The sequence below is a fragment of the Triticum urartu genome, chromosome 6 (genome assembly GCF_003073215.2).
Source record: "Triticum urartu cultivar G1812 chromosome 6, Tu2.1, whole genome shotgun sequence".
In the NCBI taxonomy this organism is placed as follows: domain Eukaryota; kingdom Viridiplantae; phylum Streptophyta; class Magnoliopsida; order Poales; family Poaceae; genus Triticum; species Triticum urartu.
This window is the reverse complement of record NC_053027.1, coordinates 510,297,174-510,319,411: the sequence shown is the minus strand read 5'-3', so window position 1 is coordinate 510,319,411 and position 22,238 is coordinate 510,297,174. Positions and strand designations below refer to the sequence as shown.

The 22,238-nt window shown below is 46.8% G+C and overlaps 3 protein-coding genes across 4 annotated transcripts; 1 reads left to right on the top strand and 2 right to left on the bottom strand.

The window, feature by feature from the left end:
- The first annotated feature begins 2,149 nt into the window (after positions 1-2,149).
- LOC125514666 (formin-like protein 16) lies at positions 2,150-6,282 on the top strand. Its single transcript, XM_048680008.1, has 2 exons — positions 2,150-3,785; positions 4,695-6,282. Exons 1-2 carry the CDS (start codon positions 2,545-2,547, stop codon positions 6,154-6,156), a joined length of 2,703 nt encoding a protein of 900 aa, XP_048535965.1. The 5' UTR covers positions 2,150-2,544; the 3' UTR covers positions 6,157-6,282.
- Positions 6,283-6,295: 13 nt separating this feature from the next.
- LOC125514665 (DExH-box ATP-dependent RNA helicase DExH15 chloroplastic-like) lies at positions 6,296-17,827 on the bottom strand. Its single transcript, XM_048680007.1, has 16 exons — positions 17,272-17,827; positions 15,763-15,938; positions 15,271-15,384; positions 14,884-14,992; positions 14,717-14,803; positions 14,235-14,353; positions 12,778-12,955; positions 12,040-12,639; positions 11,679-11,957; positions 9,937-10,143; positions 9,291-9,635; positions 8,426-8,662; positions 7,721-7,941; positions 7,030-7,129; positions 6,793-6,939; positions 6,296-6,568 (listed from the first exon to the last, which is right to left on the bottom strand). The coding sequence occupies exons 1-16, from the start codon at positions 17,776-17,778 to the stop codon at positions 6,470-6,472; spliced, it is 3,525 nt and encodes a 1,174-aa protein (XP_048535964.1). The 5' UTR covers positions 17,779-17,827; the 3' UTR covers positions 6,296-6,469.
- A 2,274-nt stretch (positions 17,828-20,101) lies between these two features.
- Positions 20,102-21,725, bottom strand: LOC125514664 (glycine cleavage system H protein, mitochondrial). Of its 2 annotated transcripts, XM_048680006.1 has the most exons (4): positions 21,435-21,724; positions 20,875-20,963; positions 20,630-20,800; positions 20,102-20,518 (listed from the first exon to the last, which is right to left on the bottom strand). In XM_048680006.1, the coding sequence occupies exons 1-4, from the start codon at positions 21,541-21,543 to the stop codon at positions 20,393-20,395; spliced, it is 495 nt and encodes a 164-aa protein (XP_048535963.1). In that variant the 5' UTR covers positions 21,544-21,724; the 3' UTR covers positions 20,102-20,392. The 2 variants fall into 2 exon arrangements, with proteins under 2 accessions (XP_048535963.1, XP_048535962.1); XM_048680005.1 differs by having other exon boundaries at positions 20,102-20,800; positions 21,435-21,725.
- Positions 21,726-22,238: the final 513 nt, after the last annotated feature.

Genomic DNA, 22,238 nt, shown 5'->3' with positions numbered 1-22,238 from the left:
ATATCATGTTCACAGAGGTCTCGTGGGCAAGCTGGCGGTTTGGCGAAGCCCTAGCCTTCTCCTGTCGAGCGGTGCTCCGCTCATATTCCCATGCGATGTGGTTCGGGCCGAGGTAGGTTCCCACGGCCTTTCCTTGCTCATTGTAAACGAACTCGATCGTCCTAAAACGCATGTAGTCGATGAAGGGTGGGGGCGAGACGTCGAAGAGTCGTCCCGAACTGTCAACGACCAGCTCGAAGGAGCCGAACGTGAAGGTTTGGCCCCTCAAGAACTTGTCGACTTATTTTTGACTCTCCGCACCGGGTTAGGTCTCCGACCAACGTCACCCGTGCCTGGCGCGCTAGCTGACGGAGTGAAATGCCGTCAGATCCCTCGATAGGGTTCATGACGAGGTCGGAAGTATCAGGATGGAGTCTGCACACAGTTTACCCAAGTTCGGGCCTCCAAAAATTAATACCCTACATCCTGCTTATTCTTGTTATTCATGGTGAGGGGATACCTCGTGCAGAGGATTAACATGGTGTATGAGATTGCTACCGAGAGTTTCTGGATCTAAGATTGGATGATTTAGAGGATACCTAGATCTCCCTTTATATAGACAGGGAGGTCTAGGGTTTATAGGGTCGCCCGATGCGATCTTCGTCGCCGCCGCCCTTGCCTTGGAGAACAAACAGTGGCAAGGTCGGTTGCTTCTGCCGTCTGGGCCCTGGCCGCCGACCCATGTCCTTGTCTAGTCCGGCCAAGTCAGGTACCCCTGAGTCGTGGCCCCGTCAGTCGTCCCCGCGGCGTCGGGCGCCGAAACGGAGGCCATTTGCGCCTCCGTGGTGAGACATGAATCCAAACAGGAGGGGCGGCGTGCTTGCCGCGTGAGGCTTCAGGTGCGGCTTCAAGCGGAGGTGGTTGCCGCAGCCCTCGCGACGAAGACGGACACGACAGACCGCGACGCAGAGGAGGCTTCGGCAGCCCGCGAGGCGACATTGGAGGAATCCCTCTGTGCTTGCATAGCCGAGAAGCAGTGGGGGAGGGCGTTCAAGGAGATGGCAAAAGACCAAAGCCTGGCGATCCGCGCCATGGCCGGACTGCCCCCCCTACCCCCTCCCCCCTCCCCCCCCCCAAGGAGGAGAAAGACGAGGACGGTGACGGATCGGACAGCTCCGTCTCCATCCGTTTTGCGTCTTCGACCGCTACTGCTGCAAGGACGACACGAAGGGCAAGGCTGGCCGTGATAAACTTCTCCGGTCATCGTTTTGTTCGTAGTTTGTAAGGCATGTCAATTTTTGATAGTCCGATGACATGTGTTTAGCTACGTACGTGTTGCATGAGCTGATATGGATTCGAGCATTCAGTTTAGATGCATCCGGTGATAGAGGAGAAATTTTGTGTGGTGTCCGAAATTTGATACTTGTGTTTATAGATGGTATATAATATAACAATTTCTTTTTCCCAAATACTAGGGAAATCTTGCTGCCGAAATACGTGGTCGCCGCGCTAGCCGAAAACCTAAAGAGGCGAGGGGCAGCAGTCCGCAGATTGAGACCGCTACCATCCCCACGAGCAATGCCACCGCGCGTCACCGTCAGTCAGCGCTAGACCGCGGGCAAATGGCATGCATACGCAGCACCTACGGCGCGCCCAAAGCGCCGGAACACGGCGAAGCAAGGGCTCTCCAAAAACAGCCTCTTCCGCGTGACTCTCCTAAAACCTCCTGGGGTGATTACGGTCACGAAGCCAACGTTTCGGCCTGCAGGACAGGTTTTTGGACGTTTGGCGTCGTTGCGGCACTGGCCACTGGGCGACGACGATCCGCCAGCTCACTGCGGCTGGCGTCGTCTCGTCTGCCAGCCAAATTCCATATCGCGATCTCGGGTTTCGGGAATCCCGCCCGGCCGTCCATCAACCACGCGCGTCCAAACCAAACCCCACCCCACCCCACCACTCGCGCAGATGGTTGAGTTGAGCCAAGCACAGCACCGCAGTGCGTTCATACCGGGCACAAAGTATAGTGCATTTGGAGCGCGTGGGGGTGGTGGTCCGGTCCGCTAGCTCTGTTGGCCGGTGGCCGCGTGCGGTCAACCGTCCGGAATGAATCACGGAGCCCGCTGCGTCCGTTCCGCGTCCGAGCAAACAGCCAACGAAACAAAAGGAGGGGTAGTAGATCAGCAGCGCAGCGCATGCAGCGCAACGGCGACGGCGGCCTCACCCGACGCGGCGCCCGCGCGGTTTGTTTTTGGCTCCTCCCCTTCCCTTCCTTCCTCGCGACGCCAGGCAACGCGTCTTGGCTTCGGTTCCCGGACCCGAGCGCCCAACCATCGTGCCGCTCGGCCGGACCCAGTAAACAAACAAAACCCAACCAAACCCAACCCGAACAAGTCAAAACGCACCACCACCAAGTCCCAACCCAGCACAACAATAACGCAGCCGCCGGCAAGGCAGGCAGCACAACTGCGGCACCAGCCAGCCAGAGCAGAATATCGATTCCGCAAGTCAATCCTCACCTCCGTCCGTCGCGTTTCCATCCTCCCCTCCCCGCCCCTGGCCACGGCGATGGCTCCGTCCCCTCTCCTCCCCGTCCTCATCCTCCTCGCCGCCGTCCTCTGCCCCCTGGCCACCGGGCAGCCGCCGACGCAGCGCAACGTCCAGACCCGCTTCCCCTCCACGCGCACCCCGGCCGTCGCCGCCCCGCCTCCGCCGATCGTGCCCCCGTCGCCGTCCCCCACCAGCCCGGCCGTCCTGCCCCCGCAGTCCGCCTCCTCGTCCTCCTCCTCCTCCACGAAGCGCAGCGACATCGCCGTGGCCGTGGTGAGCACGGCGCTGAGCAGCTTCGCGCTCTGCGGCCTCGCCTTCTTCCTCTTCCTCCGCCACGGCAAGAAGAAGGAGCTGACGCACGCCACCGGCGGGAACGGTCACTCCAACCGGCCCCAGGACGCCGCCCTCGCCGGGAAGCTGCCGGAGAGGGCGCCGAAGCGGCCGCCCCGCGGCGGCATGGTGGACGAGAACGGCCTCGACGCGATATACTGGCGGGAGTTCGAGAAGGAGGGCGAGGGCGGCGGCGGCAGGGGGAGGAAGCCCGCGGGGGGCTGGCGCCCGCCGCAGCCGCCGCCCCGGCAGAGCCGCGCGGAGAGGTGGCCGGAGGCGCAGGGGTCGCCGGCTCCCTCCCCGCCGCGGCCGAGGAAGGGCAAGATAGATCAGGAACCGCTCATACCCAGGGGCTCCCTGGACTCCGCCTCCGCGGTGTTCGACGAGTCGCCGCGCCCGCCCAGCGCCAGCTCCAGCTCGTCCTTCTCCGTGGCTGCCCCCGAGGCCTACGCGCGGCCGCCGCCGCCGGCGATCGCCGTCAGCTCTATCCCCCGCCCGTCCCCGCCACCAGCCCCTGCCGCCCCACCAAGCGCATCGGCATCGCTGGCGCGCCCGCCAGGAAGAGGAAGCCCGCCACCACCACCACCACCAATGGCCACCACGTCGCCACCACCAGCGCCTAAGGGTCCACCTCCTCCACCAGCACCCAAAGGCCCGCCGCCGCCACCAGCACCCAGAGGCCCGCCTCCGCCACCGCCGCCCGGAGGAAAGAAGGGAGGGCCGCCACCGCCCCCGCCCCCCGGTGGAAAGAAGGGAGGGCCTCCTCCGCCGCCTGCCTGGGCGTCGTCCTCGAGGCCACCGGCGGCCCCGGGCGGGCCATCCGGCGCAGACGACCTGGCGAAGCTGAAGCCGCTGCATTGGGACAAGGTCAACGTGGCGGCCACCGACCACTCCATGGTGTGGGACAAGCTCACCGGCGGCTCATTCAAGTAAGCAGCTCCTGAATTAAACGCCCCCGCTTCTCATTTCAGTTCACCATTGCCGTAGCCCGTATACAGACGTTTAATTCTCTCTGTGCTTCTCGTGCATTACTACTGGGTACAGTACCGGTCATTACTGATTGCATAGGAATGTAGTGCTAGCTACAGCACGAACAGTGAGTCATGCATGGATGGAACCCTGAACCTTGACGAAAGCAGGACCATCAGGCAGGCATGAACCGAGAAAATCCCACTAGCATTACGTTCTCTGAAACATCGCTCGATTAGCACCCTAGCTGAGTTACTTGCAGCATAATGGTAGCTGTAGTGTGCAGAAACTGAAGATGACGCGCGTAGTGAGAACTGAAAAGGCCCTGAATGCGCAAAAAAGGGGCCCTTTTCGCTGGCATGGCAGCCATGATCGTCGGCGGATTCTCCGATGGGATCAGGAACCCAGGATGTCGTGGAACGGGTATACGAGTTGGCGCGGCGTGCTTTTCGTTGAACGAGCATGAAATTCAATTCACATTTGCTTTGCTATCTACCTTGACAGAATCAACCGTATACTTATGATTTTGTGCTATTGTTTAGCTTGTTTGATCGCGTAAAGAATCTGGATGGGGACGGGTCGCTGTAGCCCCAGTTCCAAAGCAATGATGGGAGGATTTAGGAGCAGGATGTGGACGCCTTGAACCCGGTCAAGATGTCACCCACTTTTCTCCGTCAGCTTGCGCTGGACATTATTAGCTCTGCCACGTCACCCATCCAGTCATAAGAGAATCATACCTAGTGACCGATTGGATACATGATTGGAAACTATACTAAGCTAGTGTTCAGAAACTGGGGTTTTTTGTTTTCCAGCTTTGTGTGATCGATTCAGAACGTTCTAACGGTGTTGTTACTCTGACGTGTTTGCAGCTTGGATGAAGGCACCATCGAGGCGCTGTTCGGCACCGCGGCGGTGAACCGCAAGACGAAATCCGCGGACGCCAAGGACGCGTCGAGCGGCCTCGGGCGCTCGACCTCGGAAGAGCAGATATTCCTGATTGAGCCACGCAAGTCGCACAACATCTCCATCATCCTCCGGTCCCTCACCGTGGGGCGGGACGAGATCATCGACGCGCTGCGTGATGGCAACAACACCGAGCTCGGCACGGACGTCCTCGAGAAGCTGTCCCGGCTCAGCATCTCCAAGGAGGAAGAGGCCACCATCCTGAAGTTCTCTGGGAACCCCGACAGGCTTGCCCCCGCAGTGGCCTTCCTTCTCCGGCTCCTGCTCGACGTGCCCAACCCGTTTGCCCGTGTCAATGCACTGCTATTCAAGGTAAACTACGGTTCTGAGATTGCTGTGCTCAAGCAATCGCTCCAGACCTTGGAGATGGCGAGCCAGGAATTGAGGACAAAGGGGCTGTTCTTTAAACTCCTCGAGGCGGTGCTCAAGGCGGGCAACCGGATGAATGCCGGCACGGCGCGGGGGAACGCGCAGGCCTTCAACCTCACAGCACTGCGCAAGCTCAATGACGTGAAGAGCACTGATGGAGGCACCACGCTGCTCCACTTTGTCATCGAGGAGGTTGTGCGCGCAGAGGGGAAACGCCTTGCTGTCAACCGCAACTACAGCGTCCGCCGCTCTGGTAGCCTCTCCAAGAGCAGCATTGTTGGCGGAATTTCAGCAGCTGGCTCCGCTGGCCAGGGGCCATCACGCGAGGACAGGCAGAACGAGTACTTGAACCTAGGATTGCCCATTGTTGGAGGTCTCAGCAGTGAGTTCGCCAATGTGAAGAAGGCTGCGACTGTGGACTACGATGTGACTGCCAATGAATGCGCAATCTTAGGCAACCGACTCGTGGGCATCAAGAAGCTCCTGGAGACCTGCGGGGACGATGGATTCTCAAGAGGGTTGAGAGGCTTTGTCAATGCTGCGGAGCAAGAGCTGAAGGCACTGAGTGGAGTGCAGGAGAAGGTCCTTGATCTGGTTCAGCGGACAACGGAGTACTACCATGCAGGTGCTACCAAGGACAGGAATGCTCATCCCCTCCAGTTGTTCGTCATTGTGAGGGACTTCCTGGGGATGGTGGACCAGGCATGTGTGGACATCAAGAGAAGACTGCAGCAGCAAAAGAAGCCAACACCCCCATCATCACAGCAAACAACAGCGGCGGCCTCGACGGCCGCTAAGGGGCCAGCTGAAGCCGCTAAGGGGGCAGCTGATGGTGCTAAGGCGGTGGCTGGTGGTGCGGCGGCAGCACCACCGGCTCACAAACCGCCACCAGAAGAAGCAGATAGCAAAAGGAAGAGGGTCATGCCAAGATTCCCAAACTTGCCAGCGCACTTTATGAAGGACGGCGCAGACTCAGATTCAAGCAGTGATGAGGAATAGAATGTATGGAGAGGTGTAAATGGAGATTGTTTGCATTGGCTTGAATTGGTTGTTTTGGAGGTTTAGGTTAGCTGCAGACTGTACATAAGGAAATTGTTTATGTTGGTTCTTTTCTCCAGTTCTTTACATGAGATCCATGTCGGCAACAGTAGATACAATTACATATATCCAGAAATTGAATTTGATGTGCAGATATCAACAAACCATAAAAAAAATGATATTTTAGCTAACTGGTAACCATTTGTCCATGGTACAACAAAGAATTGCCTACCTACAACAAATGACCAATGCGGTACTTACAATTTACAGGCTTTCAGCCAGCAAGCTCACTTAGCGGTACTCGATCCATGACGCTGCAAGCAATTTGTGCATTTTTCTGGAGAACCGGATCTATATCTGGCAATTTTGGAATCTGGAATATAACACAGCGAGTATTATGCAATGTAATGCAGATCATAGTATAGTATAATCGAGCTTAAGGACTGTAAGGTTGCCCAGAAAAGTAAAAAAGGAACAGTATTAACATATCATCGAACTTAAGGAACAAAACAAATCAAGTACATATTACCATGAAAATTGACAACAAAATTAACAACACGTTGGAGATATACAGAATCTGCACACCCAATAACATACCTGAGCTAGTAAATCCATCGTTCGTCTCAGCAGACGGGCTAAATCTCCATCATCCATTGCAGAGTCCATCATTATCTCCCTCCATGTCAACCCTGACGCCCAGGCTTCAACCATTCCAGCAAACTGGGTATCTATTTCGCAAGGTATCTGTACGCCAAGAAGCAAGTGGATGAGAAAAGTAACAAGGGCAACTATTGATTTAAAGACACAGGAGAATAGGAACATCATGTGCCAAACCTTTACGCCATGTTTCTCTTGGAGATCGAGGAGTGAGTTTCTCTGCTCTTCTAAATAGTTTATGACACCAACAACAACTGAAGATGGTTCATACACAAAACTGCAAAATTTTAAACAATCACCATGGTGCCTAAGAAAACACATGAGGAAGTATTTTTATTCAAAAACGTTGACAATTTTTGGGCTGGAGATTGAATACACTGGAGTTCTCACTTTAAGTAAATGATAACAGAAACTATTACTGGCTGCACCTTCTATGGTATCACTTTAAGTAAATGATAACACAAAATATTACTGGCTGCACCTTCTATGGTATGAACATATTTGTCACTCAATAGGCCACGGCAATATATGGTGACAACTGATTGGATAAACATTTTTTATTGATGATGAAGCATATTGATCAACCATTGGAGAGTTCAGTTCATGTACTCGTGTAAATATTAACTGCATCAATACAAAGCTTATTTGGGGCAGCAAATATGCTGGTCCGCAATTTAGCACAGCACGTGGGATTGATGGTCCAATTGATTTATATTATATGCCAGTGTATTTCCACAGATTCGGGCCACAACATGAAGGATAGGGACAGCTGTACAGGTATAAACATGACATAACAGGAGGCTTTACAAGCCAATAGCCATAGCAAGTTGTAAGCATGAGAAATAGGTGCCGTTGTTGAAATGTGTACCTGCTATTCTTCCAAGGACGAAGTTTGATCCCTTCTGACACTAAGCTTCCACACACTGCTGCCAGTTGAGATGGCTTCAGATCCAAAAGGACCTTGTTCCTAAGAACCATAGCAAGCCAGAGTTCGTTTTCCCCTCGTATGGCTGCGGCCGTTTCACCCAAAGGATAGATTACTTGGGTGTTGATATCTAACACTCTAGCCTCTTGTATGACTTTGCTAATCTGGTAAACATCCATTGAGAGAATCAAAAATTAATGTCTGAGAAACTACTTACCGAGGACAAGCATAAGGCTGTAACTTAGTATTGTGCAATCATACTGGTTATCCACAAGATCCTGAATGCTTTCACCAAATCATGGCATTTTATAGAGAAACAGCATATATTTTCAACAAAATATTACACATGAGATGGTTCAGAGGGAGTGTTTAATTAGTGTAGTGGAAGAATGAAAGGTGGTCAAGGAGCACTGGCTGGGGCTGAATGGGGGCACGATAGGAAGCAACAGGACATGCTACAATGACTTCAATATATTTTCGGTCTCATGTGGTTCAGTTACGTAGTTAATTAATGCATGAAGTGGAAGTAACTAACTCAATGTACTCTATACATATAATGATACGATACAAAAAGTACCAGAGTGCTTTCAACAACTATATAGTTCAATTAGATAGGTTCATCAAACATATAAAAGCATACATGGTTACCTGCAAAAATTCTTTCCAACCAGTTGGTTCAATTTGCATTATGCGTCTAGTCAAACGACGGGATCTAGCTTCCAAACGCTCAATCTTTTCTTTTGTAAAGTTTCTCATGTCGATGATCTTTTGAAATTCTCTAAAACCCTTAGTACTTCTGATTGTTTTCTTCAATTGTGAAACCTTCCTCCTCTGTTGCTTGTGAGATTCTACAGCGGCCTGATGTTCCTGGGAGAATCGTTCCACCTGTGAAGAAAGAGTAACAAAAAAAAGTTCAATGCTAACAGAAATGCAAGTTGCAAGTTCAATGCCAAAACGTCAACAGAACTGCAAGTTGCTAGTTCAACGCCAAAACGTCAACAGAACTGCATGCTAAAACGTCAACAGAACTGCAAGTTGCAAATGATAATGCATAACTTCATACCAGACATGATTTGAATAGCATTAAATGATAATATATGAAATGAGGATGTGCATGTTACGTTGGTTATCTATTAACATTAGAAGGAACTGTCAGTACTCAGTAGCAGTGTATTACTGGTCTGACGACATGATTGACCAACCTATTAGAAGACACAAATGAAAAGAACTGGCAGTACTACGGTATATTACTCCTAGAGTCATATGGTCCGACCACTATGATTAAACAACCTATTACAAGACACAGATGGGAGAAATGAACACTTAGTGAATCTTGTGAGAAATCAATATCTTTTAAAGATAGTACTCCCTCCAATCCAAAATAAGTGTCGCAGTTTTGAACTGGGGTTAGTTCAAAACTGCGACACTTATTATGGATCGGAGGTAGTAACAGATAACTCTAATTTACAATAAAAGCACGAAATATTGGGAAAGCCAAGGAGTAAGTGCAAACCTTGTCGTCTTCTGAGAGGCTATTAAGCACAGGAACATTTAGACTCCACGACCATGTGTCTAGGGATCCGTCCATGCATAACAAAAAACCATGTTCTGATTTTGCGATTTTATCCCAGATCATGTCTTCACGCAAAAGGAGCTGCTTCAGGGTTTCTCTAGGGAGTGGCCCACCCTCCACTGAAGGAACAGCAGGTAGACCTGTCTGGTAAACAGTTTTTATCCATTTTTCTGTGAATAGATACCATGAATTATCTGAACTCAAAGCAACATAGTATGATGGGCAAAGAAGTTGTCCCTCGTTATCAAATTCCTGCTTGCCTGGACCAATAGAATCATCTTCCAGCTGCAATAGTTATTTTCATAAGAACACACGAGGAGGACACTAGGACAGAAATCACAAAGACAAAGTGGTAGAGAAAAACTTCAATAATTCATATCTTGGGGCATGTCTAACAAAAATGTAGATATACAAACAGCAAAGGATGTAAACTACTGCGGTTCAGAACTTTCATTTTTGCAGTATCCGATAATTAATGCTTGTCATTTGACAAGAACGTGCACAACAAGAGACGTAAACAATCCCAAAGTGAAACCATGAAGCTTTTCCCTCTACAACTCTCATGCAATGAAACTTACTCACTCACCATGCTGGCAATCTTTTGATCATCAAACGAGCTGAGGCTTCCAATAAAAACAGCAGGAATCGTGTGGTGAACTGAATCTTTATCTTTATACTGCAAGCACATGAAAGGGAGGTGACCACTTTCAAACTCTTCTAATTGAGTTTTCCATGCAGCCATTCTCTCTAGTTCCATCCTCTTTTTCAGTTCATTTCGTATCTTCTTCTCTTCCTGAGGAACAAGTGCATAGAACATATAAGGTCTAATAATACATCATAAGCAGTACCTCGGTCAACAAGTTATGAAAAAAAAACTTTAATTATGTAATACCTTCTACTCGAATTCTTGGAAGTGTCCATGAGTTAAAAGAGACTGGGTTTTGAAGTTGATGGATCATTTTAGGTTTTAAATTTTAACATTTATAGGCAAAGCCATATGTCAATATTAGCATGCTAGGTAAATTCAAGTGCCCACATGGTGGGGGTTTTCTAGAGCACGAAGGATGGCTTCACATGTTTGCATTAAGATAGAAAGGGTTTCAGTGTGTCGTTTTGGTTTGTTGTAAACAAAACAAAAAATACTCCTCAATTGCCAATGAGATGAATTGCCCGGCAAAAGATCACCAACCTAATCCTAAACTAAGCCCTGAAAGAAATAGAAGTTGATAGAGACACTGAAACAAGAGGACTGCTCAAAACAAAAGGGGGCACACGTATACCTTAAGGAGAAAATTCCTTATTTGACACTATCTTAAAATCTGCTTCCTTATTTGACACTGGAAAAGTTTTTCTTCCCTATTTGACACAAGTTCTAAATTTTATTCCCTATATGACATTTCCGTCCATTTTGAGCCTAAATGACACCTGAAAAGACTCTTTTGCCCCTCATGTGGTATGTGTGTGGGGGGCAATAGCGCACACACGCAGCATCAGTGCGAGGGCAGGAGAACACACGCAGCAACACATACACATGCACCAACACACACGCACGCGCACACACACGCAACAACATGCACGCGCACGTGCACACACACACGCAACAACACGCACGCGCACGTGCACACACACACACACGCAGCAACACACATGCACGCGCACACACACGCAGCAACACACACGCACGCAGCACACACACACATACACACACACGCAGCAGCAGCACACACGCAGGCAGCACATAGGCACGCAACAGCACACACACACGCGCACGTACACACGCAGTAGCAAACACACACTGCAGCACACATGCACACACACATGCAGCGGCAGCACACATGTGCGTGAGCACCCACACACGCAACAGCACACACGCGCGCACACACACATACCGCACTAATTTAGGACTAGTGTCAAATAGGGAAGAAAAACGTTTCCAGTGTCAAATAAGGAACCAGATTTTAAGACAGTGTCAAATAAGGAATTTTCTCTTACTTAAGACCGTCTTGATTTTAACGTGTTTCCTAATATGTCGTAAACTGCGAAGGCATATAATTATTTTTGTAAACATGAAATGAAGTAATGATACAAAGAAGAGCTACATGCACTATATCCAATTCTTAAAGAACCATGGTAGTGTGTCAGCCCAAAAAATCGATGGAGATCATGTTTATCTGTCATTAATAGAAAAAAGGCAGCCCGGTGTCATTAATACATTGACACAAATAATTGAGCATTTATAAGTGGAACTGTAAGAATTTCAGATACGTTAGATGGATTTCCATGTTACTGAATTACTATACATAAACCAGATCAAGCAATGAACATTACCTTTAACTTGTTTTGTAGAAGAGAAATCTCAGCATAGTCTTCCTCGGATAATTCCTTCCTGCATTTCCTGTCAATGAATTCATCTGTAATTTCTGAAGAGAGGTGTTGTATTTCTTTCTGAATTCTCTCAAGCTCTTCTTTAGCAGCAACCATTACATTGCTCCCAACATAATTCCCAAAGCTTTGCTCCACTAACTTCCGAGCTTCTTCCAATGTTCTTCCAGAACGTTTAGCCTTAACATCACCTGATTCTTTCTGCTTATGAGTAACTTTCGAACCCTGAACGGCACATTCCAATCCATCAGATAAGGAATACGAGAAAACAAGAAAATATGCAGATACATTACAGCAAGATACATACAGCAAGGAGATTCAAAACCATCCCGTATGATGCGGTAAATTGTGAAACAAGTGGCTCAAGTCCAGCGAAGATAACATCACAACATTCTTCAGGCCCTTCATTAGTAGTCTGAACAAGAACAGAATGCCCAACTGTGTCGATCCCTCTCCTTCCAGCACGACCTGCCATCTGGAATAGGTTATTTGGGGTTAAGAGCTGGCGTCCGGCATCAATTCTTTTGCTGAGAGAAGAAATCACAGCTGTCCTAGCAGGCATGTTGATCCCAGCAGCAAGGGTTTCTGTTGCAAAGACTACTTTAACAAGGCCACGTTGAAACAGTTCTTCAATAAAGGACTTCCACAGTGGCAAGCAACCAGCATGATGAGCAGCAACTCCTCGCAAGAGTCCTTTCACAGCGTTTTCCCGGACAGCATCAGGATATTGCATCCTGAACCTCCTAAGTTCCAGTTCAACTTCACTAGCCTCACAATCATGCAGAAGTCTACAATCCTCAATATATTCAACGGCTGCATCACATCCTCTTCTACTAAAGATAAACCAAATAGCGGGAAGCATGTCGTTTTCCCAAAGCTGTGACAATGTCTCACGTATTAGTGGAACCTGCATAGTGATGTAATCAAGAAATGACACCCATTAGTCATAGCACACTTTAATCTGACATGGTCTCACAAAAAAAACATGAGCAGCTTAAAGTCATTATGCGAAAATGCATGTCATAAAAGTGAGTCTAGTCCATGCCTGGGAACGGCGCATATTGGTGACCTCGTGCTTGGACAATTGAACCTGTTTTGATATGTCCAATGGGCTTCTATTACCTTGCTCATTTTTATTTGTTCTAACCTTCCTCTTTCCTTTCACGTAATAGAATTCACTTTTTGGAGAAGATATGTTCTGGACGTGAGACATTCTCAACTTCCTGTATGGGTAGAACAAAAATGAAAAATACATGACTTAGCTTTGGTACAAACATAAATAATGTGCATGAGGCAATACTGGAATGCGCAAGAGATATCCTAGAATGTTTCTTAAAATGCCATCCAGTGTCATATAAACCACAAAGGTAGCATAACCAGCTAATGGTATGGATGTCAAAGAATTATCAGTTTTCATAAGGAATGAATAAGTATACAACATAAGCAACCAGATGGACTTTGAAGAAATCATGTATGCCCTTGATACTTCCAATAAAACAAAACTCGACCAACAGGCTCTAGCACCGGCGGCATGTTTAATAACAGGTTAGGCCTCGAACGAGGGTAGGCTGGGAGCTCGCCCGCCTCTAGCCCACCGAACGGCGTTCGGTTTTCATACTACCAGTAATAACAAAATATGAAATAAGATTGGTCATGACTATCAAAGCAAACTTTGTCAGAATCAGCATCCAAGACAGTGGTAAGTAAGCAAATACTTGTTTTCTTTATTTGCAGGCATTTGACCCTTCACACAAAAGGGTATAAAGTATATGATAGAAATTAGATAAACAGCCAAGTACATTTCCAGGAACACTTCTGATAATCTAAAAAATATTAACCCGCATGGACATAGCTAATGGTATAAGCAAGGCAGACCTAAGTAGGCCCTACTAGGTTCAGATAAACCCTCTTATTTAGCAGCTGAACATACTGTACTTAGAGCACACCTGTTTCCATTTAAGCTGCCTTAAGGTGCAGCTATGTCATCGCCAGATGATCATGGGGTTAATATGTTTTGGGCTTCATGACTAAATGATTACTACTCCCTCTGTCCCAGAATATAAGAACGTTTTTGACACTATGCTAGTGTTAAAAACGTTCTTATATTTTGGGACGGAGGGAGTAATAGACATTAAAGTGCCCTTTATACGTCTTGTACCGGACTAATCTTGGTAACCGTTTAGTAAACTGCCGACTTGACTACTGGACAATTGGTAATCACGCGTGCACGCGCACGCACGCACCTAGAGAGAGGTATAGAGGAGTTAAATTTTCAGTGAAGAATATATGGTTAACTTTTTGGCAGATATGATGCAACTATTTAGATCAATCAATGGAAGTTGCCCACATTCTGATGGGATGGTCCAATTTATCAAAGGGGGTGAACATGGTTAAAACAAACAAACGAGCTGGTTGCATATCGTTATTAAGAGTACTTCTTTATATGCATGTTGATTTGGAAAGTAAGCCAGTTTATGGTGCCAACAAGAACAAGGTGACAACCTATTCATTTTCTTTCCCTTTCCATCAAGAAGTGGTAGAAGTGCAAATTTCTTCGAGAAGTGCCAAGTTAGTGGAACGGGGCGTTTGCTCGATGTCACCAGCTCCGTTTTCCCATGGATCTACAAAAAGACAGGCATAAGAACTGATTTCGCAAGTACAAAATCATGTGGTGCCAGAGCAGAAATAAAGGAAAACTACAATGTGTGGGCAGCATTTGCACAAGCATGAGAATGCTAATGATCACAGTAAACCAAAAATATATACCCGCATGTGCTTGTGCATGTATTTTCTTTCAACGAACTGTGCAAGTATTTCTGGTGCTTCATATACAATCATTACAATAGGAAGTGGAAAAACTATTACACCTATGATGCTACTGCAAAATGGGGAGCGAGGACAATACGATTAATCCACTAATCATGTACCATCAATGCAATAGAAAATCAATACAGCAAAATATGAGAAGTGAAAGCTACAGTTACCTGACCAATCCAGCCAGCTAATTCATCAGGATTTGCAACAGTGGCAGACAAGCATATAAGCTGGACTTCCTTTGGACAATATATCACCTAAGATGTGGCGAAAATAGTAAGTCAAATGACCAATATAAACTCATGAAGACGAACAAGAGAGTAATAAAGTAGCATACTGTTTCTTCCCAAACAGTTCCGCGTGAGATATCACTTAAGTAATGGACTTCATCCAAAACAATGACATCAACTTCAAATAATCTACCATCGGATGCTGACATACCAACACTGCAGTCCAAATAAAGATGGCGGGATTCTTTCAGAAACAGGACAAGCAACATCAGTTACAACCAATAATTAACTACCGCTAAAGCCTAATCTCCCCGCACCCCAACCCCAAAAACATGAGTAGCTAGAAAATAAATCATGCTATTCTCAAATGCGAAACACTGAACATATATATACTTGTTCGTGCATCTGCAATATTTGCTTCCAATGGTGGAAGTGGAAAATTATTAAACTAGTAACAGTATGCTACAGATGAATACTTGTTCATGCATAAATACCTTTGATACAGCATATTACGCAGAATCTCTGTCGTCATTATTAGGATCTGAGCATCTTTATTGATAGCAGAATCTCCTGTAAGAAGACCAACATTATGATCACCAAATGTATTCCTGAAATTATTGTACAATGGCAATGTGTCAAAATAAATGCATTACTCAAGAGTCTGACCATCTAGGAAAATTATATAACAGTCTCAGCCTTGCACTAATCAAATAAATACTCCAACATCTGAGCTGATGGAATTTTCCAACAGTCATAAATGTTCTCCAGTCAATCATGTGGATGAGTGAGCTGACACGAGTTTCAACTTACACCTAAACTGATAATTTGCAAGGCTCGCTGTCAGTTAGGACTTGGGAGCATGAGGATGTCACTAAGATGATAACTCTAGGCATGTCCCAACTAACACAAGATAAAAGGTAGTTCTTGCAGGTTTCAGTCATAAATCTGTAAAACAAATGGCATGAATCATGAAAGTGGAATTTTACCGGAACTCGCGGAACTTCTGATTTGACAAGGCCTTCAACGGTGTCGTATAGAAGAGCCGCCTTCCTCTGGCAACTGTTGCCACAGCTGCAGCTTCAGCGATTAGTGTCTTCCCGCTACTTGTAGGTGCAGAAACTACTACGGACGAGCCTCTTAGAAATGCTTGTATAGCCAGGCGCTAAAAGAAGATAGGAAACAGTGTAAAAAAACATGTTATATCACTCCAAAGAATAATCAGGAAGGAGTGTTCACTGTCTCATCTCTATGTGTAAAACAATATTAGCATCAAGCTTTAATACTTTTTCTATTGCCGAAGGGGAAGAGGTGGATTTGTTTGAAGAAAACCAAAGCAATAATTTTACCCCCTAACTATTTCAGCCAGTTAGCTTGAAATGGACTCAACATTACAATTTCAACACAAGTAAGCTAGCTTTTTATCAAGACATGACAGCCTTAGTGCTGCTCATTACGCAAAACAACTTGAAAGTAGCTCATCAACTAACAATGCCATCTGAAATAAATAAAATAGATGGTATAAATTGCAGTGCTTAATATGAACCAGACAAGATGGCCCCATCTTAAGGTAAATTGATGATATAATTGCAGTGTGACTATATGACCCATCCAAGATGATCCCATCTTAGTAAGCTCCCTAAGAAGAGAATATCTCCAACATCATCCTATAGCACAAATTACTGGAAGATATCTACCATGAGAAAACACAGTAGAAAAGCAAGAACTCCGTGCTTATCACAGTCATTTACTGGTCAGGCAACTAAGTTTTTTTGCATAACGAGAACATGATATTATTTGTGAGCTCCATGATGCCAAAAGTTAGGAAGTGTATTGCAGTAGACAACACAAGAGATGTCCCCCGTGTAATCACATGTATCTAACTAGCAGATTGGCCCGCACAATTGCATGGTTTACTGTGTTGCAGTACCGGTACAAAACTTTCTTTGCGATTTGATTTCTGAAAATTATATTCGCAAACAAAATACAGCTGCGGTATCTGATCATATGTTTAAAGCATGATTTCTTTATTTGGAGATATCTGTCCCGTTATGTGAATGAGCGGATTGAGTTATAACTTATAAGCAGTGCTACCACCTCTTTTTTATTTCCCATTTTCTGATCACTGCGTTTCTAGGCCAGCCATCGAATCTAAGTTTTTAAAATTTAGGTTCAACTAATTCAATGCTAGATGTTTCCCAAATTATTATGTAGCATCTCGCCCTTCAAATTGGGGTCCACAAAAATTAAGGGTTAGATGGTTTAAATAAATTTTTCGCATGCTGATCTCTTTTTAAGAGGATTTAAATCAGCTGTCGACCTTTTATTAGCAAGTAAGATGGATGGATTCGACAAACTAGATGAAACTTAAAATACTGGCACTGCTAGAGCTCCAAATGCCAACCATTTCGGTACTCCAAAATCGATAAACTCCCACCAAAACACATACGGCTTCAGTGTGTAGAACCAGAATTAGCTCGTCCGCGCGAGTCAGGTACCTGAAACTTGTCGATGGGGAAGTCGTAGATCCCGGCGAGCTCATTGTAGTCGATGATATCGTCGCCGAACTCCCGCACCTCGGCGACGAGCTTGGCCACCTGCTGCGACTTGTACTGCTCCGACCGCTGCCTCCGCTCCGCGGTCTCCTGCCGCGAATCCTCCGCCGCCGCAACCCCCTCCTCCTCGTCCTCGCCGCCACTCTCCTCCTCCAGCTCCTCGTCGCCCTCCCCGTCATCGTCCTCGTCGTAGTCCGCGTCGCGGATGTCTAGCCCGTCGTCATCCTCCTCCTCCTCGTCGGCCTCCTCGTCGTCGTCCTCGTCGGACACCGGCGCGGCGGCGCGGGAGCGGGAGCGCGCGGAGGGGCGGTGGAGCGGGGCGGCGTGGGCTTGGGCTTGGGCTGGGCGGCAGGGCAGGAGGAGAGCGGGCGGTGGGGTCTGGGGTGGCGCGTGGCGGGGCGCGGTGGGGAGCGGGAGGAGGAGCAGGAAGTGGGGGGCGAGGCAGTGCATGGCGGGAGGGTGTGGTGAACGGGTGATTCGGCCGCAAGAGGCGGGGGAAGACGAGATAATGCTAGGATTTTAATCTTCGGTCTTGCACATGGTAGCCGGAAATGCGCCAACGGCCTGGGTTTACGCCATGCGAACGGGTTTACGGTTTTGGGGTGATGGAGGCCATGGGCGGGAGAAATTGTTGAGACGTTACTTGACCTTTGAAAATGTTGACAAATAATCCATTATCCACACAAATAATCAAATAACAAACTCCCGTCGGTAAAGAAGAGATCTTGTTAATGATTATTTGGATGGATAATTGCATGTCTTTAATATTTTTATTATTTTCTGATGTTTGTCGTGTTATCATGATTGAAGATGAATAGATTGAAAGTTTTCCGCCAAAAAAATAAAAACACATGCCTTTACATAAAAGTGTTTTTTCAAGAATAACTTTCATTCTATTCATCTTCAATCATGGTAGTACAACGAACACCAGAAATAATAATAAATACATCTAGATTCATAGACCACCTAACGACGACTACAAGCACTAAAGCGAGCCGAAGGCACGCCGCTGTCATCACCCCTTTTACATAAGTGTTTTTTCCCCTTGAGAAGGAATGAGGAACATGTTTTCGTCCATATTAATAGCTAGATTTGTCTTCGACGATTTTCACATTTTACATGAAGTGTTGGGGGCACGCTTCTTTGCATCGTTGGTGTTGTTGAATTTCATAATGAATTTTTTTGTTTGCCCTGTGTGGAAGATGACGAGGTGTGTTTTCTTTTTATAACTATAGGTGATTTCCCTACGCGTTGCTGCGGATTTTAAAAATTAATTTTGGATAAATTTTGTATGAACTAAGTGACCTAAATCAAAAGCTATTATTTTCAGTAATTGTGTGTGAACAAAGAGTATGCATGTAAGCTGGATCATTGAAGATGAAACAATTAAAATGAGATATGCATGTGCTACAAAATAGTTTCAGTGGATGTTGATGTGGCACATTTGATGATGTGGAGAGTTGCATGGTGAGAGAATTAAAGTTAGTGGGGACCAACTATCTAGGTAGATATGGTTTTTGGTGGGCCCTTCTTAACAACGTGATATTGTGTTATCTACTAATCAACTTACACATACATAGATAAGTTTCTTACGTTGTTGGTCGTATGTACTATATTGATGCTGCAATGTCATGTTGGTGATTTTTCCTTGCGGGTGCGTAAGAAACTTGGCATGACATAGGGCTTTTACCTAGGGAGTCTAAACCTAGGTACAACATTGTGTCTCGTATCGTCTCAACCTCAGAGTTCCATTAGCGCGATCCTTGTATCGCCTCCTCCCCATCATTTTTGACTAGGTATACCCCTATATGCACAATGAACACAAATCTGCGAGCAACAACTAGCGCAAACCGTGGGGCGGTACATTGATCTCGTCTGGGTGGGATCATCAAGATCCCTCTCGATTCGACTCAACTTCCTCTCAAGAAGATGGTGTTCATGAATTTTCACGGAACAAGGCCTCAATAATGACCTCAACATCCCCACCATGATCGGTCCCATGCAATTGGGCCTATCCCTAACATGTTTTCTCCTCGTCAAGCATCTTCAACCACCTCAACAACCATAAGACTGGTGTGCTCCCAGAAGTCAAGGTGGGCATGTTCCACTCGTCCCATATATCATTTAGTCCGATCATCACGCGTATTCGATGTGTTGATCAAGAAGTGGCTTGCAGGGAGAGAGCGGTCTAAAGCTCATTCTCCATGGGCCAAGAGGAACAAGAAGAAGGGTGACAAGCGTGAGCTGGAAGGGGTGTTGACTCGCCATCATTGGGGAGAGTCTCTTATGAGGTGTATCTTAACCTAACCGCTAAGGTTGTGGACTCCCTAACCTTTGGTCTCCGATATTTGTAGGATCGAGTAATCGAGTATAGGGACATATGTCTCTTGCACCCAAACTAACCACCACGATGTACTTAAATCTACCGACGCCAACTTGGGCAGAAAAGGCGGGGGGAGGTGCCGCGCCGGGGGGGGGGGGGGGCGTGATTGCAACCGCAACCCTTCTAGAAAAGAGAAAATCAGCTTATCCGTCTCTGCCACACGCATCTGCCCGATGAGACCTTTGTTATTAAATGGCTCAAATTAATCTACACATCCAACAAAAAAACTAGGCATTCTTTTCCATGGCTAAAATAATTTGTGTTTCATCATCTAGGACATCTCCAATGATTGTCAAATTTTTTCACCTAGGATTTTTTTTATGATGTGACAGATGATATGCGGGAAGAGGAGGTAATATGTACGTAAAACAGCAATCTTGGCACAAGCTCTAAGGGTAAAAAAAGGGCAAACTTAGATAAACCATATTAGAGTAGTTACATGATGATCTGTTGGTGGATGATAATGTCTGTTTTTACCAACAAACTAACATACAAACTCTTCCCCATATATCTGATGTCACGGTCACTGAAATGGTATAACAAACTGCTGGACGCCATGTACACCGACAAAAGAAAACTGGAACCGATGAACTGAACGCATGGTGAAGCTGGTTTAATTATTGTAGACAAGAGTAGTCGACATGGTTGCAACAAAAAGGAACAATAATCGAGCAAGGAGCACTAGTGGGCGTCCTCCTCCTCGCAGTGCTTGGTGTACTTGGCCGAGTCCAGCAGGCCCTCCAGCTCCGCCGGGCTGCTCGGCTTCACCTTGATCATCCACCCCTCCTCGTACGGGCTCGAGTTGATCTGCCAGGCCACGGCGCAATCGCAACAACACAGTTCATTAGGATCGCTACACGGACGTGAAAGACTGAAAGGATTGCTAATCGACGGAGGCGAGGTGTTTGCTGTGCGCACCAGGCCGGGGGTCTCGGACAGCTTTGAGTTGACCTCGACGACCTCGCCGGAGATGGGCGAGTTGACGTCGCTGGTGGCCTTCACACTCTCCACGTTGCCGAAGGCTCCGCCCTGGCTCACCTTCGTGCCGGCCTCCGGCAGCTCCACGAACACCACCTCCCCGAGATGGCCCTGCACCCAGCGATTATTATTGACGCAGGATTGACATATGGAAAGCATGCATGTAGGGAGTGCCGTTGGTTCACCTGGGCGTGGTCACTGATGCCAATCGTGGCCACGGAGCCGTCGTTCTTGACCCACTCGTGGGAGGAAGTGTACTTCAAGCCATCAATAACTGCAAACTCACATCAAAACCATTCAAAAAACTTTCTCTAAACAACGAGCTCCCTCGTCGATTTTCATTGAAGAAACTGCCAGTTTTTACAAACTTAAAATGCTCAGACATCAACGGAGAAAAGCCATCCATTCAAACACGACCATAGCTTTACCGGCTCTGCACATCGTGTGCTGCTGAAGCTGAAACTATTTTGCTTGCAGAACAACTATTCCCATCTCTAGAAGAAGTACCCCTCCTTCTATTCTAATTGAAGATTTTTTTCCACCTTTCCTTTTTCGGATAACAACAAAGGACCAGCCCACATAAGATACAGGTAAAAAAACCACAATGTGTTGAGTGCAAAGAGTTGGCCTGCAAAGAATGCACAAGAACATTGCACACTACATGCACTCTCTACCAAAAAAGGAGAAACATCTTGCCGAATCCTACTTGAGACAACTTCAGTTAGCATGAATAGCAAAACTGTACCAGTGGAGAAGTATCTGGAGATCGAATAGGCCGGGGCAGCAGCCCTGGCGCCGCTGCTTGAAATCTTGAGGGCATTGGCAGCTGAGCTCGCCCACAGCCTCAGAGCCATTGTAGCCTAATTTAGGTGTTGCAACCTGAAGCAACAAAGTGAATGTGTGTTCTCTGCCCTCCCTTGTAGGGGATGGTGGCTCGGTGGTAGTAGTGGAAAGAGGCCGTGGGAGGATAGGGAAAGGGAAATTGTTTGGCTCAGGAAGAGGGGGAGGAAATAAGAGGGGTAGGCAGGATAGGATTTCTATGGCTGATGGGTGCTCATAGCCTCATCCTTGCTTTAGAGCAGAGCCATTAAGGGCCCCCCTCAGCTTGGTCCAAATTCGATGGATTAATGTTAAACAAATTTGAGACCTGAAAATTGTCCTATTCGTATGTACTAGGAGTGATTGGACTATAGATCGGTCTATTTCAATCTACCGTGTCCTCCGCGTGGGCAAATTCTCATTAGTCAGCCGTGTCCTCAGTGTACAGCCCTCTAGTAGAGAGAATTTGTATCTGCATTCGAGGAGTGCACGTAAATATATTTTTAATGTGCGAACATTCTTCTTCAAAACATGAACATCTATTCGACATACATGAACATTTATCTTTATATACAAAAATTGTTAAAATATATAAATGAGTTCTAAAAAATACACGAACATTTTTTTCCATATGTATGAACATTTTTTCTTGCAACATGCAACCATTTGTCTCATACAGAAAACATTTAAAAAAAATAGATGAACAGTTTTTAAAAAGACACTGATATAC

Excerpts from the sequence above, each read along its gene's own strand:
- LOC125514666 (XM_048680008.1), top strand. The coding sequence starts at position 2,545 with ATGGCTCCGTCCCCTCTCCTCCCCGTCCTCATCCTCCTCGCCGCCGTC. Across the intron at positions 3,786-4,694 it reads CTCACCGGCGGCTCATTCAA|CTTGGATGAAGGCACCATCG; the intron begins GTAAGCAGCTCC and ends ACGTGTTTGCAG.
- LOC125514665 (XM_048680007.1), bottom strand. The coding sequence starts at position 17,778 with ATGCACTGCCTCGCCCCCCACTTCCTGCTCCTCCTCCCGCTCCCCACC. Across the intron at positions 11,958-12,039 it reads TGGTTTTGAATCTCCTTGCT|GGTTCGAAAGTTACTCATAA; the intron begins GTATGTATCTTG and ends TGTGCCGTTCAG. Across the intron at positions 9,636-9,936 it reads ATCAAAAGATTGCCAGCATG|CTGGAAGATGATTCTATTGG; the intron begins GTGAGTGAGTAA and ends TAACTATTGCAG.
- LOC125514664 (XM_048680005.1), bottom strand. The coding sequence starts at position 21,543 with ATGGCTCTGAGGCTGTGGGCGAGCTCAGCTGCCAATGCCCTCAAGATT. Across the intron at positions 20,964-21,434 it reads CTCCAGATACTTCTCCACTG|TTATTGATGGCTTGAAGTAC; the intron begins GTACAGTTTTGC and ends GTGAGTTTGCAG. Across the intron at positions 20,801-20,874 it reads GCATCAGTGACCACGCCCAG|GGCCATCTCGGGGAGGTGGT; the intron begins GTGAACCAACGG and ends CGCTGGGTGCAG.